A 16,330-nucleotide genomic window follows, 5' to 3' on the forward strand; every position below is an offset into this window, starting at 1 on the left:
CTTTGAGAATGAATTCTTTCTCGTATTTGCTAGTATTTTGCTACAAATTGCAGAAACAAAGAATCATCGTTTCTACTAGAGCTAACGGCTTTTGAAAGATGGTTGTCCGAAATCAAATTTCAGACGCTGCCTATTTCTCATAAAAAATGTTTAAACAACCCAAAACCAAATCATCTTCATTTTCTCCTTCCAATTATTGTGTTCTATTCAGCGAGGTCATGGAAGTCGACGAGTCGAGAGAAAACTTCTTCAAATATCTGGGAGAGGAAGCACTATGTGGTGAGTGCGTTGATTTTTTAAATGATTTTTCCAGTTTTTCCCACGAATTTCAAAAAGTAAAAAATTTGGTGGGAAAAAAACCTACAACACGTGCTGATAATGAGGAAAATGAGCATGGTAGTATTATTTCATCATCGTCATCATTGGCATCATCATCGGGTGTATGTTTGGAATTAAATGATGAAAGCAAAGATGAAAATTCTCTTACACTGATTACTGGTAATAAGATGATTTTGGAAAAGATTGAAAATTTGGGTGTAATGGTCAGTGCTATTAAAAAGCTATTTGTGATGGCTGATAGAATGATTTTTGAGCATGTTCAATCTGGAGTATTGAATGTTCCTAGTTGGATTATTAAGGAAACGAAAAATTATTGGACTGTTGGAGTTTTGGAAAAGATTAGAGAAATGATTCTATTGAGATCGTCTACCTTGTTGGAAAGTGATGCTTTTGAATTGAATATAAATTCATTATTGGAGAATGTGAATGAGGATAATATTGATCCTTGGTTCATGATCAGATTAGTGACACCTTCCAAGTTGCTGCTCAGATTGTATGAAAATATACTCATTGACTTGAAATTGGACACTTTTTCAAGATATTCCAGAAGTGAATACTTGTATCAGTTCTTAGAAAAGATGGGTGAGACATTCACAACAAGAATTGCCATTCATGTGGATGAATTGAGTGATGATTATTCTTCAAACAGAGTCTCAACAACTAATTCTTCTTCTGAAATAATTGCAAAACCAAAAAAGATTAGGCTGAGATCTGACGATTGGAATTCAAATACCTTCTCCAAGGAATTTATTTTCAGTTGTTTATATTATGCAGAAGATTCACCAAGATGGAAGCAAACAATACAAGCAAAACAAAAACCATTCCCTCAGACTTGTTACATTACTGAAAATGATTTTGTTATGGGCAAAAACTCAACAGGTCAAAAATGTACAAAAGTAGTTATGGACATTCCTTACAATAGAGATTTTGTCTATGCTCTATATTCGTCGAGTTTACAGAGAATTGAATTGGATCCATGGATGAAAGGCTTTAATTACTTTGGTATGACAACGAATGAGCACTCTATGACCACAACAGCTTTGGAAGTTATCTTTTCCTTTGGGCCACTCCAAAAACGAAGTTCCACTATACTTGCAACAAATATCTATGATCCAGATGCTGATTGTTTCATGTTCTTCTTCAAAACCAAAGAATTTGAGGAGTATCAGAGGACTCCAAACACTGTTCCTTCAGATGGTTTTATGGTTTTCCTATTCTACAAACATACTGACAACTCAACTAGATTTGTCAATGTATTCTTTGGAGATTTGAAATTGCCCTTCTCAAATGATTTCACATTTAATTTTGCTACAAGTTTTGGACTCAAGAAGATTAACAAATTATTGGAAAAGGTAGCTAAGAAATATCTTCCCCAATACGAGGAATTTGAACGACTAAATGGAATACCATCTTATTATGATTACAATAATCCAGAAGATTACGTTGATAGTATTTTCAAATTTAAAGATGATTTGAAATTCTATGAATCCGTCAAGCAAAACCTTATTCATTTTCCAGTGAAAAGTTGGCACAGAGAATTCTACAAAGAAATGAAAGAATCTAGATGAATTTATTGAAACATCAAATGGAGATTAATCCTGGGAGTGTTTGTAAATGGATTTTGCTTCCATTTTGGAATGTGTGTTAAATTGATTGGAAATGTGTTGGGTATACCTGTAGTTTTTGAGTTTAATTTTGGTTTTTATTACTCGTCAATAGAGAAAATAAAAAAAGTGCCTGACGGTGGAGGGAACTAGCCACTGAGCTACACCGTCATTGGAGTTTATTATCATTGCTTGTTAGTTAAATTCAAAAGTGCATTTTAGAGATCCAAGCTGACTTCTGAAATTGCATCTTGGATTTCAATTTGTTGAATATTCTTTCTACTGGATGGAAAGAAAGAGGGATAATGCTCTTTAAAGATAATGTTTGGGTTTAGCTCCTTTAGTTTATCCCAACTCAGTACTTTTGAAGCGTTTTGTCCTTTAGCCAATCTCCTCATATCATCTGAAGTTAGTGGACGATACTCTACAATTTTCAAACTTGGATTCTTTTCAAAAGGATTGCTTGTGAAAAATACCTTTGGTAGAATAATGTGCTCCAATGAAGGTAGCTTTACAATTTTTGTAAAATAATCCAAAACCAATTGATGCTTTTCAATGTGAATAAACGAAAGATTTGGAGAGTTTTCTGAAATGAGCTTTTAACAGTATGTATATCAAGTATATCATAAACAGTCAATCGTTTCAAGTTCTTGAATGATTCCAGAGCTTGGTGAAGGATTTCCAAATTAGTAACATAGGAATCATAAGGGACATTAATATTTCTAGAATTTTCAACAAGGAATGGATTTTTCATTACCTCTGTCAGGATATCTCTAACTGGTGGGATTGTATCCTTTGGTAAGAAGAGTTTACTCACCAGCGATCTATTATTATTAATTTCCTTATTATAGAGTGAGTCACTACTAATTTCAATGTCGAATTCTTGTAAAAACTGTTTGACCAAGTTTCTGGAGTACCTATTGAGCGAGCTCATTACTAATAGTTGCTTTGTTTGGAGGAATGACATGATGAGGCACAAATTATCATCATTTAGTAAACGTAAATGGAATAGAGGAAGAGATTTGGAGAATGGATTAACTAATTTGGCTTTGGCAACATCCAAATCTTTCTCTTTGATCATTCCCAACCTACCATAAGTTGCTGCTCTCATCAAGTAAGGTTGTTCTCTCTGTTTCAATAGTGGCATTAATGAAATGGATTTGGAAAAGTCTTCTACAGCTTTTTTCAATTCACCAAGATAATAATAACAGAGTCCTCTATTGTAATATGAGGATTCTACCAATTCTGATGAGTATTCCTCTCCAAGTTTGATTGCCTTGCTCAGATATGGTACAGCATCTGAATAAAATGTTCCAGAATAATACGAAATACCAGCCCTAATATACAGCAATTCAAGATTGAAGAAAGTTGTTGGTTTTGATTTGAGAACTGGTTGATCAGATCCCATCATTAAATTGTGGTTATAGAAATTCTTGGCCATATTTGAGAAATTGGAAACACCAGTTGAATATTGATTAAATCCTTTCGTCCACGAAGTTAACACCTTCTCAACAGGTTTCTTTGCCTCCAATTGCATGGCAAAGAATTGTTCCTCCAAACGAGTCAAACTCTTCTCCAAATCTTCCCTCCCACTTGTACTATTCTCAGCCAACAGCTGTTCAACATGTTCCCTGTGCTTAATGGCATTCATAAAGTGATGAGCTGCCTCTTCAAACTCACCCAATCCATCACAACAAACACCCATCAGATATTCAGCCAAATAGAAATGTGAGCTAAACACTTGATCTTGCAATTGTTGAATGGATTGACCTGATTGGTAAACAACCTGATCTTTCATAAACGAAAAGGCTTCCATCAAGTCTTGTTTAGCCAACAGAAATTCCTTCATCTCCAACCTAGCACAACATCTCTGAATCAACAATTTGTCCAATTCTTCCCTTTCGGATACATTCAACGAATTCAAATCAACAGATTCTTGAATTTCCTTGATAGAAAGTGTTGATTTTCCTTCAAGTTTACTCGAAGCAGTCTTGTCAAACTTTTTCCTTGTCAAAACTTCATAAATCTTTAAATTATTGGCACGGATAGATTCGTCCACTGATCGAAGATTCTTTCCAAGACCACCAACGGCTTCAATTGCAATTAGGAATGGCAATAGATAGAGAGGTGGACAGTAACAGCCGTGACACATTTTTTTATGGTTGGAAAATTGAAAAAGTTCATCAATAGGAACGAAATCAAAAATTTATCAAGAGATAACTAAGATATATGATCTCACACAGATATTCAAATTGTATCAAAATAATTCACAATAGAACTCAGCATGCATCTTGTAATAAACAAGATAACACTTTTGCTTGCGAAATCATCTCTTAATTTGCTGTCGTACTTGTTAGAAATTGGTGACATTATAACTATTACAAAATAAATATATTACCCATTCACTTTCATCATCAAACTAATTTGAAAAACGAGTGAAGTTTTTGATGCTTACAGTTCCACCAATAAGAGCAATAAAGGAAGGTTAATTTGTCAATCTAAACATGTTGTTTAAATTCCAAATTGAATTCTTGATATTTTCAATAATTGAGATTTAGATTGTATTAGTTTGCATGTAAACTCGTATTTCAAATCATACATGATAATTGTACATGTGTACATGTCCACAATGTGTGGTAATTTTTTAGGTTATCAATTTGGTGATTAGACAAGTTTCAATGAGTTCCCAAATAATGGTTTAAAGCTTTGCGATCATTACGGTTAAATGAGAATATTGTAAACTAAATATCCTCCCTTTTTCAATAATCCTATTTTTACTGTATCCTATTCGATAGTAAGACGCATTCGAAAGAAACTGAGGTGTTACCATTCCTCTTACTGACTTCTCAATAAGGTTGTTCCACAAATGTTCAACCAATTCAATTCTCAGAAAACCATTGAACTCTAATAAACTCCATTGTAACTATTGTAATCTTATTCATTAAAAACTGCTATAAATTCAATTTACCATTCATTGGATGATTAAACAAATCAAAAAACAAATTCAATATTTGAAAAAACTCAAAAGCTATTAAAATCTTAAGAAATGACTGAACAAACTCACGAAGAATTATTCAACCAAAACGTATGTGGAAATGGTTTGGCATTCAAGAAGGTAGTTCGTGAATTATTCAACAATCGTATTGTTCCTGCCACCAAGAATCTTCAACAAGTCAATCCAAAGATGATCATCTTGTTGGATTGGGCTTCTCTTGCTGCATTGCCAACTGAAACCAAGTACAAGTATGGTGATAGATTTGCTGAAGATACCTTGTTGAATAATTGCATCAAATTCTTAACCGAATGTCCAAGATTGAGCAATATGAGTGAAATTGCCAAGGTTTTCATCAAGGATCCTGATTGTAAGGATGCTTTCATGGGATTGGAAAAATTGATTTTCAGAGTTGTTCACAATGCTGAAAGTAAGGAATCTTCTGGTTTCCTTGGATATTCTTACAAGATTAATGGAGTTGATTTGGTTGTCACTTTAGAATGTAATTTGACTCTTGTTATGAAGGTTGCCAATGAAAGACAAAGTCCATCTGCTGATTCTGAAGCTAAAAAGTTGATTAATGCTTTCTAATTCAAAAGGTAGTCCAATGTATTGTTTTCCAATAAAAAGTTTTTTAATGGAACTAAATAATAAATAAATTAGATTTGTGATGAGGAGATTACCGCTTTAGCTAAATAATAAATAAATCTTTGCTGACTGAAATCCAATAAAAAAGACTACAGCACCACAGGTTCCCAAGTTGTCTCCAACCTCAGTACTGATGTGGCTCGACTATGCTTAACTTCTCAAATCAAACGGGATCAGCTATTTTGACAAGTCATTATTCGAAAACAGAGAATTTTTATTAGCACTACTTAAAAAATATTCCTATAATTGGGTTTTCATTAACACATTTGATGATGAGCTATACGAATGTGGAGTGGTAGATTCTTCATATTATTTTGGAAAATATTTGGAAAAATATTGTAATAATAAGGAATATTTAATAAGGGCCATCAAGAGGAACTCTAATTTATTTGAAATTCTTTCTCATAAGTTAGATGAAGAGGATCGTATGCAACTGACAAAAAACAACTCAAAAGAGGTCAAAGCTACGAATTATTTGACAGATAGAATTGAGAGACTTTCTGATGAAGAAAAGAAAGATAAAGAGCTAATTATTGGCCACCTCAAAATATCACCCATGTCCTTCCCATTCATTGATCCATCCTTAAAGAACGATATAGATGTGGTAATGGCAACCGTCACCAAGCATGGAGGTGTTCTGAAGCTTCTCTCTCCAGAAATGAAAAAGAATAAGGAAGTTGTAATGGCTAGCAAACATCAAGGTTTTGCCTATGCAGATAAGACACTTCAGAGAGATATACAAGTCATTCTTAATGCAGCACAATATTTTGGAGGAATTTTAGAGCTATTAGATAAGGATTTGAGAAATGATGAGGAAATTGTTCTTCAATGCATCAAGACAACACCCATGGCATTAGAATTTGCAAGTGAAACTCTGAGAAATAATCCAGAAATTGTGAGAGTAGCTTACAATTTAGATCCAAAAGTTTTGGAATTTACTGATCTTGGTTCTTTTTAAAGTATTTCCATAACACTCAAAATAACTCAAACAATGAACCATATCCACAAAAGATAAAACAGCCGAGCAAGGTTTCTTTACTTGCAGCTTCTCCACAAATAGTTATAGTACATCCTTTCATTTCTGGACAGCTTTTTCAGATTACTTTATGTCTGAAAACTAAAAATCAGATACCGACAATGGGGCTCGAACCCACGACCCCAGGATTAGAAGTCCTGTGCTCTATCCAACTGAGCTATGACGGCTTTACATCATCTTATATTGAGGCACTAGGTCAGACAACAATCAAGTTAACAATAATGATTATTGGTTCGTTCGTGTTCAATTGTTAAAATTCTAGAAACTGCAGCAACTCATTTCTTTATATTAATTTCATACTATTTTCGGAAATTGTTTAATGCATTGAACAATTTTAAACAATCAATACTTGAAAAGATACAGTTGCTGCAACAAGCTCATAAAACTTCATGACTATGTTGATAACAATTTGGCAACAAATAATATCACCAAATTAAGATTAAAACGTTATCCATGAAAAACCGTTACCCAATCTATTTCACTGTTATCGCTGCAAGAATGGCAGTTATTGTATTATGTTAAACAATTTAATCAAGTAATGAATGCTCACAAATGGAATCTTCTTGAATCCTTAATGATTCATGGCAAGAAATTCAATTCATGATTCGAATATTTTGAATCGTCACAGCAACCGACACTGATTGGTTTTAGATAATTTAATGGTTGGTTCTACTATTTGGGTGTTTCATTCTCAATTGTATTTAAGTGTATCATCCAATTCTTAATTTTTCAAAAAGAAAAAAACAAAGAGCCTTCTCTATTCGATTCTAACTAAATAACCCATTCACAATGTCCTCAATTTTCAGTAGATCTGCTAGTTTGGCACACCTTGACTCTCAAACCGTGACCTCACTTAATGAACTCAAATTGGAAACAAGAAAAAATTACCGAAAAACCACAACAGAAAATGTGTTTAGTCATCCTTCGTATAGAGAAATGATAGCAGATATCGTTAGAGCCAAAGAAGAAGTAACCGAAAGAAAACTTGCCCAACGACGTGCACAAGAAGAAGAAATCAGACGAAAAGAAGAAGAGGAACGAATTCAAGCAGAAGAATTAAGGAAAGAATTAGCAAAAGTCAAAGTTCCAGTGAATAATAGAAAAAATCTATTTTCAAACAGAATGCAATCGAGAAAAGATAGTCAGGATTTCACTCCTCTCATCATTTCTAAAAATGTTGAATCTCTTGATTTGATAAAAGTTTCGTCCAATTCAAGTAAGATTATTCTCAGAGAAAGACCAAGAAGAAACACAACACCTGTACCCTTACAATCGAATACAGAGAATGAATCAGCAGCGCCAATAACTCCTCCATCTCCAGGTGATTTCAAATAACCGAATGCACTGTCAGATCATCTAATATTAGTTTCCTGACTCTATAAGAAACTTCATTTCAAGACTTTGTGATCTTTCAATAGTCCAATTTTGTAATATTTTATCACAGATCTCGAAAAGCTTGAAAAGAGATGTTATTGAATAAGTTTCTTTAATGTCACTTTCTCCACAACTTTCCAATAAACAAAATCTTTAAAAATGTCTGCAATTCAATTCATTTCTTTAAACTCATCAAGTTGCCATCCACTCCTCCTCAATCTATCCATCTCAAATCCATTCCTATTCAGAGAACCACTCACTGAATCATCGCTTCAATATGGCCTGTGTCCAGAAACTTATATTGCATTTAGTTTGGCCACAGTTGTCCTCCTGCTCTATATTGCAACCATGATCATTGCCATGATTGGATTAGTTTGGCAGAGGAAGAAAACTCACATTCAAGCCAGGAGTTTACCTCTGATTATTGCCAATATGGTGGCTAATTTGACACTAGTTCTATTGGTGACATTGAGAGTGATTGTGAGTAAGAAATTGTATCCGTGTTTCTTACTTTCATTGACATTCATGTTGTATCCACCATTGTTGACCTTGCCATCGATATTGAGAGGTCTTCGTTTGTATTCGCTTTTTAAGCTCAATTTGAAAAAGAAGAGAATATTTGGTTCGAAACATGATGAAAGTCTTGAAATGCAACAATTGAATGAATCAAGGAGATCAATAGTGGACGAAAGCTCAACCTCATTGGAAAGCATGTCATCCCAACAAACAAATACCAGTTGTATTCTTTCCATATCAGAACCACAATCACTACCTGCAAACACATTCGATCAAATATCGAATAGAAACCAAACTATTCAATGCTCTTCCGATGAAGCTCAAAAACCATCCAATCAAATTTCAACTCGAGATAGAGTCCTTATGAGGATGTTTGAATTTCTATCTAGTTACAAATTCTTCATTACTGTATATTTAGTTTCGTTTCTAATACATCTGGGATTATGGGCAATTGTTGGTGGAATTGAGATTGGGGTTTACAAGTCAAGTGGTTCTTGGGTTTTTGTGGAAAGTGGATTCTTTGAAGCATCACATGGTTGCAACATTACTCCAAAGATTCTAATTGTTTTGGGAATTCAAGCAGCTTTCTACATTGCATTAGTTGTCATTGTTAATATTTTGTGTTTAGTTTCAGATAGAGACACCTTCAACATCAAATTGGAAGAATTAACTCTCACTGCAGTGTTTGCTGTCATTATTATCCTATACACAATTTTTGGGTCAATTCCTGTAATCACAACTCTGGTTGATTATTTTGTGCCATATGTTTTGATATTTGTTGTTTACACATGGTTGGAAACAGTTATTGGTGTCATTCTACCAGTTTATTATTCAATTAGAGATTCGTCAATTTCTACTCCCAATCAAAACAATTCCACATCTGAAAAAGACCATTCGCTCAATAACACCATAACCTCCCTCCTACATGATAAGAAAGCATTCGAAATCATTTCAGATTTTGCTAGACGAAGCTATTGTTTGGAAGATGTTTTAGCGTGGAAAGAAATTCAAAATTTCAAAAAGATGAAAAAACGAAGAATTGCAGCTTTTGAATTTTTGAAAACTTTTCTAGTTTCTGGTTCACCACTCGAGTTGAATATTCCAAACGGATATAAAACTCTAAATAGTCTTCAGGAGAGTTTAGATTCGAATATGGAAGAACCACCTGCCAATTTATTTGCTGATATTGAGTTTAATTGTTTGTTTAACATGGTTGACTTGTTACAACGTCTCAAAGTTAGGAATGATTACATTGCCAACAAACTTTCTAATATCACTCAATAGACATCTATTGACACTTCGAATACGCTGTTCGAATACATTTGTATTATTGAAAATATTAAATTGTCTATTCATGTTTTAAATCATTGAAAGAGTCCAGTATTGTAATTAATATTTTTAAATTAGATGAAAGATTGTTATTTAACATGATATCCTTAACAAGACTTTTGACATAATAAAGCCACATGCTCAATATTTTTGACAGCCACTAATTCGAATTTGCTCCAAATAAAATATTGACATTTGACCTCTGCCAATACTGTGTGCCTCTAAACATCGCCACTGCGAAAACAACAAACAAAATGTCTCTAAACAGCACGTTTCCACTCGCTTCCACATTCAACTCTACAAGTTGTCATCCTCTCCTGTTAAACATGTCCATAACAAATCCTATGATATTTCGTGAGGAATTTTCACAGTCTTCACTTCAGTATGGATTGTGTCCGGAAACTTATATTGCCCTATCGATTGCATCCTTTGTCCTTTTCGTTTATTTAGTCACGACATGTATTGCCATGATTGGATTAGTTTGGCAGAGGAAGAAAACTCACATTCAAGCCAGAAGTTTACCTCTAATTATTGCCAATACGGTGGCCAACTTGACACTGGTTCTGTTGGTGGCTCTGAGAGTGATTGTGAGTAAGAAATATTATCCATGTTTCTTACTTTCATTGACTTTCATGTTGTATCCACCATTGTTGACCTTGCCATCGATATTGAGAGGATCACGGCATTACTTTTTATTTAGACTAAACTTGATGAAGAAGAAGGTTTTTGGAACGAGTGTTGATGAATTGTCAGAGTTGCAATCTATTTCTTCGATGAGTGTTTCTGGAAAGTTGGAACATAGGAGGTCAAATTCTAGCTCATCACTTGGTCAACTCTTTTCCAGAACTAATAGTTTTAGTACAACAACATCTGGGCCAACAAGTAGTACAACAGCTGGTCAAGATAATAACAATGCTTCATCACAAGAATTTCTTCAAATTGATGAAAAACAAACTAATTTGGAAGATATCTTATCGAGAAGGGATCAATTATTGATGAGATTTTATGAATTTATGGCCAGTTACAAGTTTTTCATCACTGTGTATGTGGTATCATTTCTAATACATCTTGGATTATGGGCAATTGTTGGTGGAATTGAGATTGGAGTTTACAATTCAAGTGGTTCTTGGGTTTTTGTGGAAAGTGGATTCTTTGAAGCATCACATGGTTGCAATATTACTCCAAAGATTCTAATTGTTTTGGGAATTCAAGCAGCTTTCTATTTGGTTTGGATGTTTGTTATTAATATTTTGTGTATTCTTTCAGATAGAGATACATTTAACATCAAATTGGAAGAATTGATTTTGACTGTGATTTTAATAGTAGCTTTGATTTTGTACACGATTTTTGGTTCAATTCCTGTAATCACAACTCTGGTTGATTATTTTGTACCTTACGTTTTGATATTTGTTGTTTATTCATTGTTGGAAACAATTATTGGAGTCATTCTTCCAGTTTATTACTCAATTAGAGATACAATGAATGAAACAAATCATGATTCGGATAAATCCGCCAGTCATATGGTCAAAGCTCTTCTCAAGGAAAAGAAATCTCTTGATAAGATTTCAGATTTTGCTAGACGAAGCTATTGTTTGGAAGATGTATTGGCCTGGAAAGAAATTCAAAACTATAAGAAAATGAAAAAACGAAAGCAAGCTGCTCTGGACTTTATCAAAACCTATTTACTTCCTGGAGCTCCTCTCGAGTTGAATATTCCAAAGAGTGCCGCAACATTGGCAAATTTGAGGGAACAAATGGATAGCTCCACTGATGAACCTCCTGTTAATTTGTTTGATGTTGTGGAACATCAATGTTTATTTAACATGACTGATTTGTTAAATAGATTGGTGGTTAAGGATGAATATATTGCTCAAAAGATTGCTGAGTGTACTGGTAATAAGTAGAATTCGGAACTATTGTCACTTTTCAATAATTGAAGAGTGCCATGAAAATTCTACATCATTTGACTGTTCAATGAAAGTCAATTACTTTCATGAAATGGAGGATTATTCAAGACGAGATTTGACATCCTTTTCCAATGCTAACAGATACTGATCGACATGTTCCTCTCCAAATACTTCTCTCATCTTGTCGACTAACTGAAATAAATACTCAGAGTTTTTACCACTTGGCCCAATAGCAACTGAGATAATTTTACCATCGTCACTCAATCCATGAATTGTAGGACCCAAAAATTCGGTATTATCATCATGATTGGTAGAACCCACATATACAATTACATTCTTAATTTCACTCTCTCCATTTTCATGAATTAAATTACAAGGAATAAACTTTCTATAATATCCTCCCTTTTCTCTATAATCCAAATCCTTGAAAATCTCAATTGCTTCCTCATTTGAAATCAGATAACACATTCCATATAGATCTGTATCTTTTCTTTCAAATTCAGCCTCTTCTCTTGCAACATGTGTATCAGATCCAAACTTGGTCACTTGCTCTCTATAATCTGAATCATTCATTATTGTCAAAACTCTGCCAGGAAATTCAAATGATCCTCTGTGATCTCTACTCTGCTGCCAAAATCTTCTCTAATTCTCATATTTGAATATAATTCATAAATTCTCGAACCTACCTTGTATCCTTTAATAAATCCCTTACATTTATGTTTATAAGACCATCCAACTTTCCAAATCAAACTTCCATAACCAAACAAATAAATTCCTCCATCCTTCTTAACCTGTTCATCATGATTAATCAATTGTTCAATATCCACTTCATGATCCTTTGCTTTTAAATGTAATTTGTACATTTCCTCGAGTGATAATTCAGAATTCAATGATGCTTGTTGAACATTAACATCATCAGCTTCCGAAAGTGGTGCAAGTTCTTCCGAATTGTTTAATAACATTTTTTTGAAAGATTCTTGTTTGTGATGATTACTTGTAGAAAGTAACTTGAAGAATCTGGTTTGATGATATTGTTGTTTGGAAGTGGTAATTTGATTTCTCAGATTGAGTAAATTGTGCTGACGAGTTGTTAATAATGAAATGAAGAGAATCTTTCTGCTGCAATTCATTGTTTTTTTACAATATTAATAATAATACCAAGCCAATAATTCCCAATATGATACCAACAATCATTCTTCTTATTATCCAGCAATTCATATCATCATCAATTAACAATTTCCTTCTAGCTACAGCACATCACTCCCTTATCATCATCATGTCTTGTTTATTGTAATCGATTTTCTCTAGAAGCAATGCTAACAAAGAGTGACCTGTCGCTTTATGAAGGACCAAAACAAGACCAATTTTGTTGCAGCGAGTTTTTGTGGTGATGACGCAACGAGGAAATTCAAGCCAAGTTGCTACTTGAAAAGCACGGAGAGCAAAATATTATTACAAAATTAACAGATAAAAAAAATGGCCAAAGGTTCTAGATTGTTGGACTTGCTCCGACCAGCCATGGCAATTTTGCCAGAAGTTGCAAAGCCATCCAAGACTGTTAAATTCCAAGAAAAGGTCTTGTGGACTGCTGTTGCTCTCTTTATTTATTTAGTCTGTTGCCAAATTCCAGTATATGGAATTCGTAATGCTTCATCAAGCGATCCATTGTATTGGATGAGAGTTATTTTGGCTTCTAACAGAGGTACTTTGATGGAACTCGGTATTTCACCAGTCATCACTGCTGGTTTGATTATTCAATTGCTCAGTGGTGCTAGATTAATTGATGTCGATGAAAATAGTCAAGAAGATCAAATTTTGCTTAACGGTGCTCAAAAGTTCTTCGGTCTCATCATGACCATTGTTGAAGCTGTTGCTTATGTTGCTTCAGGAATGTACGGTGATGTCAGAGATCTTGGTTTGGTTACTGCTTTGTTGATTGTCTTGCAATTGTTCGTTGCTGGTATTGTCTGTTTGCTCCTCGATGAATTGTTGCAAAAGGGTTATGGTTTGGGAAGTGGTATTTCCTTGTTCATTGCTACTAACATTTGTGAAACTATTATTTGGAAGTCATTCTCACCATCCACCATTAACACTGGTAGAGGTACTGAATTTGAAGGTGCTATCATTGCTCTTTTCCACATGTTGATTACTCGTAGTGATAAGGTTAGAGCTTTGAAGGAAGCTTTCTATCGTCCAAATCTTCCAAATATTACCAACTTGTTGGCTACCATCTTGGTCTTCTTGATTGTCATTTACTTCCAAGGATTCCGTGTTGAATTGCCATTGAGATCCTCCAGACAATCCGGTAGTGCTGGTGCTTATCCAATTCGTTTGTTCTACACTAGTAACATGCCTATCATTTTGCAAACTGCTTTGGTTTCTCAAATGTTCTTGTTCTCTCAAGTATTATACAAGAGATTTGGAGACAATATTCTTATAGCCTTGTTGGGTAGATGGGAAACTCCACAATATGGTCAATCTGTTCCAGTTGGTGGTTTGATCTATTACATTTCTCCTCCAGGTAACTTGAATGAAATGTTGGTCGATCCAATTCACGCCATCTTGTACATTGCTTTCATGCTTGGTTCATGTGCTTTGTTCTCTAGAATTTGGATTAACGTTTCTGGTTCTTCTCCAAAGGATGTTGCCAGACAACTTAAGGAACAAGGTTTGAACATTGCTGGTCACAGAGACGATCCTAAGGAAATGATTAACACTTTGAACAAGTACATTCCAACTGCTGCTGCTGTCGGTGGTATGTGTATTGGTGCTCTCACTGTCATTGCTGACTTCTTGGGTGCTATTGGTTCTGGTACTGGTATTCTCTTGGCTGTTGGTATCATTTATCAATACTTTGAAATGTTCGCTAAGCAACAAGATGAATTGGATATTCCTTTCTTGAGTGGACAATAATTTAATTTGTAAACATATAAAAAATTTAATAATTATTTAATAATTTTAATTTTTTCTAACTTCAAAAATAATACGGAAATGCATTCAGTTTTTAAAAAAGGTCTGCAAGCCAAAAGTGGAGTCATAGGGAATCGAACCCTAGACCTTCTGCATGCAAAGCAGACGCTCTACCAACTGAGCTATAACCCCTTCTCTTCAAAATTACAAAAATATTGATATTATACATATTTTAAACTCTTCCTAGAGTTAAATTTATGTAAACACTGTACCAAGAATCATTTCACAAGCTTTTGGTATCGGGAAATAAGGGATTGTGCTAATTGAAATTAAAATCCACATCACTAAAGCTTAATATATTTTTCAATAAAGACACATTTCTTGCTGAATTATACAGTATCAAATCTCCATCCAATACTAACTCCAGTTCGTAAACATTCCCATCTCGTCCAATTATAAATTTGTAATACTGTTCAGGGATATGGTCTATCATTTGGAAGGAGCAATGCCCATCAAACTTATTCATAACTTCAGGTGGTAAATTGAAAATCTTCCACTCTAATTCTTCCACAACATCCAATTTATCCAGTGGCAAAACTAAGATTCCCACTTGCTCAACCTTATTCTGATCACTATCCAAACCACCAAATATTACTCCTGCAATATCTTTACCATATGGTACATAACTTGTTGCAAATGGTGAAACTTCAATGCCAAAACAGCCATATTTTACTGTTCTAATTCTCTTATGTCCTTCTTTAGAAAAAATCCATACATCTTTATCTAGCACTCCATCTGAAAAAGCTTGGTATGAAAAACATGTTGTACCAATTGCAATGACCCTATCGTTCCACATTGTAAGAAAATTAGGATCTGGATATTCATAATTAAAACTATTCTCACTAACATCAGTAAACATGTACTCAGTATCCAATGTATCCATTGTTGTATCATATTTCACTAGATATGAGGTCTGTGATTTGAATTTATTCCCATAAAAGAATACATCCTCATTATGATTCAACATGTCCATATAGAAATATCTCAAAACATCATGGTCCTTATTAATAATTTTCAATTCACTTGTATAAATATTATATTTGTAAAATCTTGATAAATAATAGGAAACAATGCAGAAATACATATTTCCTGTATGTGTTATATATTTACAGAATTTACAATTATCATAGATATTAATATCAAGTTCATCCAATTTAAATTGTTTAACCAATTTCTTTGTTTCATAATTAAAAACAATAAAAGTTCCGGGATAAGAGATGAAATACACGTGATGATTAATTGTATCCATACAGGCTATTCTATCAATTTTACATGGAGAGGAATTGAGAGGATCAATAATTGATAATTCATGAAGATTAGCTTGAAAATAATCATCATGTTGTTTCTTATCATCTTCCCGATTTTGATCGTCATCATTATTGTGATTTGTATTTGAAAACATTTTTTAAAATTTAAATTAACAACAGATTGTGCTATTAATGTTTTGAAACAATTCATGTTCATTGGATTGTTGGATTAAATCATTAAAAAACGGATTTGGGATGGATGTTATTATACTCTAGTAATATTTGCAGATTAATTGAGAGAGTCAATTCTCTTATTCATTCACCCTTAAAACCAAGTACACAAGGAATCATGTCAAGTTTAAGAAATT

General features: G+C 33.7%; 9 protein-coding genes and 2 non-coding genes across 11 annotated transcripts; 7 read left to right on the forward strand and 4 right to left on the reverse strand.

Annotated features, from left to right (window-relative positions):
* Positions 1-146: 146 nt before the first annotated feature.
* Positions 147-2,685, forward strand: NAEGRDRAFT_78384 (uncharacterized protein; the record flags this gene model as incomplete). The annotated part of the gene is made up of 1 exon (XM_002681286.1): positions 147-2,685. One exon carries the CDS (start codon positions 147-149, stop codon positions 1,905-1,907), a length of 1,761 nt encoding a protein of 586 aa, XP_002681332.1. The 3' UTR covers positions 1,908-2,685.
* Positions 2,686-4,989: 2,304 nt separating this feature from the next.
* On the forward strand, positions 4,990-5,526 carry NAEGRDRAFT_63263 (uncharacterized protein; the record flags this gene model as incomplete). Its single annotated transcript, XM_002681287.1, has 1 exon — positions 4,990-5,526. The coding sequence occupies one exon, from the start codon at positions 4,990-4,992 to the stop codon at positions 5,524-5,526; it is 537 nt and encodes a 178-aa protein (XP_002681333.1).
* A 354-nt stretch (positions 5,527-5,880) lies between these two features.
* On the forward strand, positions 5,881-6,583 carry NAEGRDRAFT_78386 (uncharacterized protein). The gene has a single exon (XM_002681288.1). It carries the CDS (start codon positions 6,011-6,013, stop codon positions 6,539-6,541), a length of 531 nt encoding a protein of 176 aa, XP_002681334.1. The 5' UTR covers positions 5,881-6,010; the 3' UTR covers positions 6,542-6,583.
* Positions 6,584-6,712: 129 nt separating this feature from the next.
* On the reverse strand, positions 6,713-6,786 carry NAEGRDRAFT_t95. The gene has a single exon. It is a non-coding gene; the product is annotated as a tRNA-Arg (tRNA).
* A 622-nt stretch (positions 6,787-7,408) lies between these two features.
* On the forward strand, positions 7,409-7,954 carry NAEGRDRAFT_46343 (uncharacterized protein; the record flags this gene model as incomplete). The annotated part of the gene is made up of 1 exon (XM_002681289.1): positions 7,409-7,954. One exon carries the CDS (start codon positions 7,409-7,411, stop codon positions 7,952-7,954), a length of 546 nt encoding a protein of 181 aa, XP_002681335.1.
* A 198-nt stretch (positions 7,955-8,152) lies between these two features.
* NAEGRDRAFT_63266 (uncharacterized protein) lies at positions 8,153-9,793 on the forward strand (the record flags this gene model as incomplete). The annotated part of the gene is made up of 1 exon (XM_002681290.1): positions 8,153-9,793. The coding sequence occupies one exon, from the start codon at positions 8,153-8,155 to the stop codon at positions 9,791-9,793; it is 1,641 nt and encodes a 546-aa protein (XP_002681336.1).
* Positions 9,794-10,092: 299 nt separating this feature from the next.
* Positions 10,093-11,742, forward strand: NAEGRDRAFT_63267 (uncharacterized protein; the record flags this gene model as incomplete). Its single annotated transcript, XM_002681291.1, has 1 exon — positions 10,093-11,742. The coding sequence occupies one exon, from the start codon at positions 10,093-10,095 to the stop codon at positions 11,740-11,742; it is 1,650 nt and encodes a 549-aa protein (XP_002681337.1).
* A 102-nt stretch (positions 11,743-11,844) lies between these two features.
* On the reverse strand, positions 11,845-12,707 carry NAEGRDRAFT_63268 (uncharacterized protein; the record flags this gene model as incomplete). Its single annotated transcript, XM_002681427.1, has 2 exons — positions 11,845-12,387; positions 12,432-12,707. The coding sequence occupies 2 exons, from the start codon at positions 12,705-12,707 to the stop codon at positions 11,845-11,847; spliced, it is 819 nt and encodes a 272-aa protein (XP_002681473.1).
* Positions 12,708-13,214: 507 nt separating this feature from the next.
* On the forward strand, positions 13,215-14,696 carry NAEGRDRAFT_82968 (sec61-like protein). Its single transcript, XM_002681292.1, has one exon. It carries the CDS (start codon positions 13,222-13,224, stop codon positions 14,656-14,658), a length of 1,437 nt encoding a protein of 478 aa, XP_002681338.1. The 5' UTR covers positions 13,215-13,221; the 3' UTR covers positions 14,659-14,696.
* Positions 14,697-14,774: 78 nt separating this feature from the next.
* On the reverse strand, positions 14,775-14,847 carry NAEGRDRAFT_t94. Its single transcript has one exon. It is a non-coding gene; the product is annotated as a tRNA-Ala (tRNA).
* A 127-nt stretch (positions 14,848-14,974) lies between these two features.
* Positions 14,975-16,117, reverse strand: NAEGRDRAFT_63270 (uncharacterized protein; the record flags this gene model as incomplete). Its single annotated transcript, XM_002681428.1, has 1 exon — positions 14,975-16,117. One exon carries the CDS (start codon positions 16,115-16,117, stop codon positions 14,975-14,977), a length of 1,143 nt encoding a protein of 380 aa, XP_002681474.1.
* Between the last annotated feature and the right edge of the window lie 213 nt (positions 16,118-16,330).

This window comes from Naegleria gruberi, assembly GCF_000004985.1.
Source record: "Naegleria gruberi genomic scaffold NAEGRscaffold_6, whole genome shotgun sequence".
NCBI classification, from domain to species: Eukaryota; Heterolobosea; class Eutetramitea; order Acrasida; family Naegleriidae; genus Naegleria; species Naegleria gruberi.

Coding starts and splice junctions, on each gene's coding strand:
- NAEGRDRAFT_78386 (XM_002681288.1), top strand. CDS start 6,011: ATGCAACTGACAAAAAACAACTCAAAAGAGGTCAAAGCTACGAATTAT.
- NAEGRDRAFT_82968 (XM_002681292.1), top strand. CDS start 13,222: ATGGCCAAAGGTTCTAGATTGTTGGACTTGCTCCGACCAGCCATGGCA.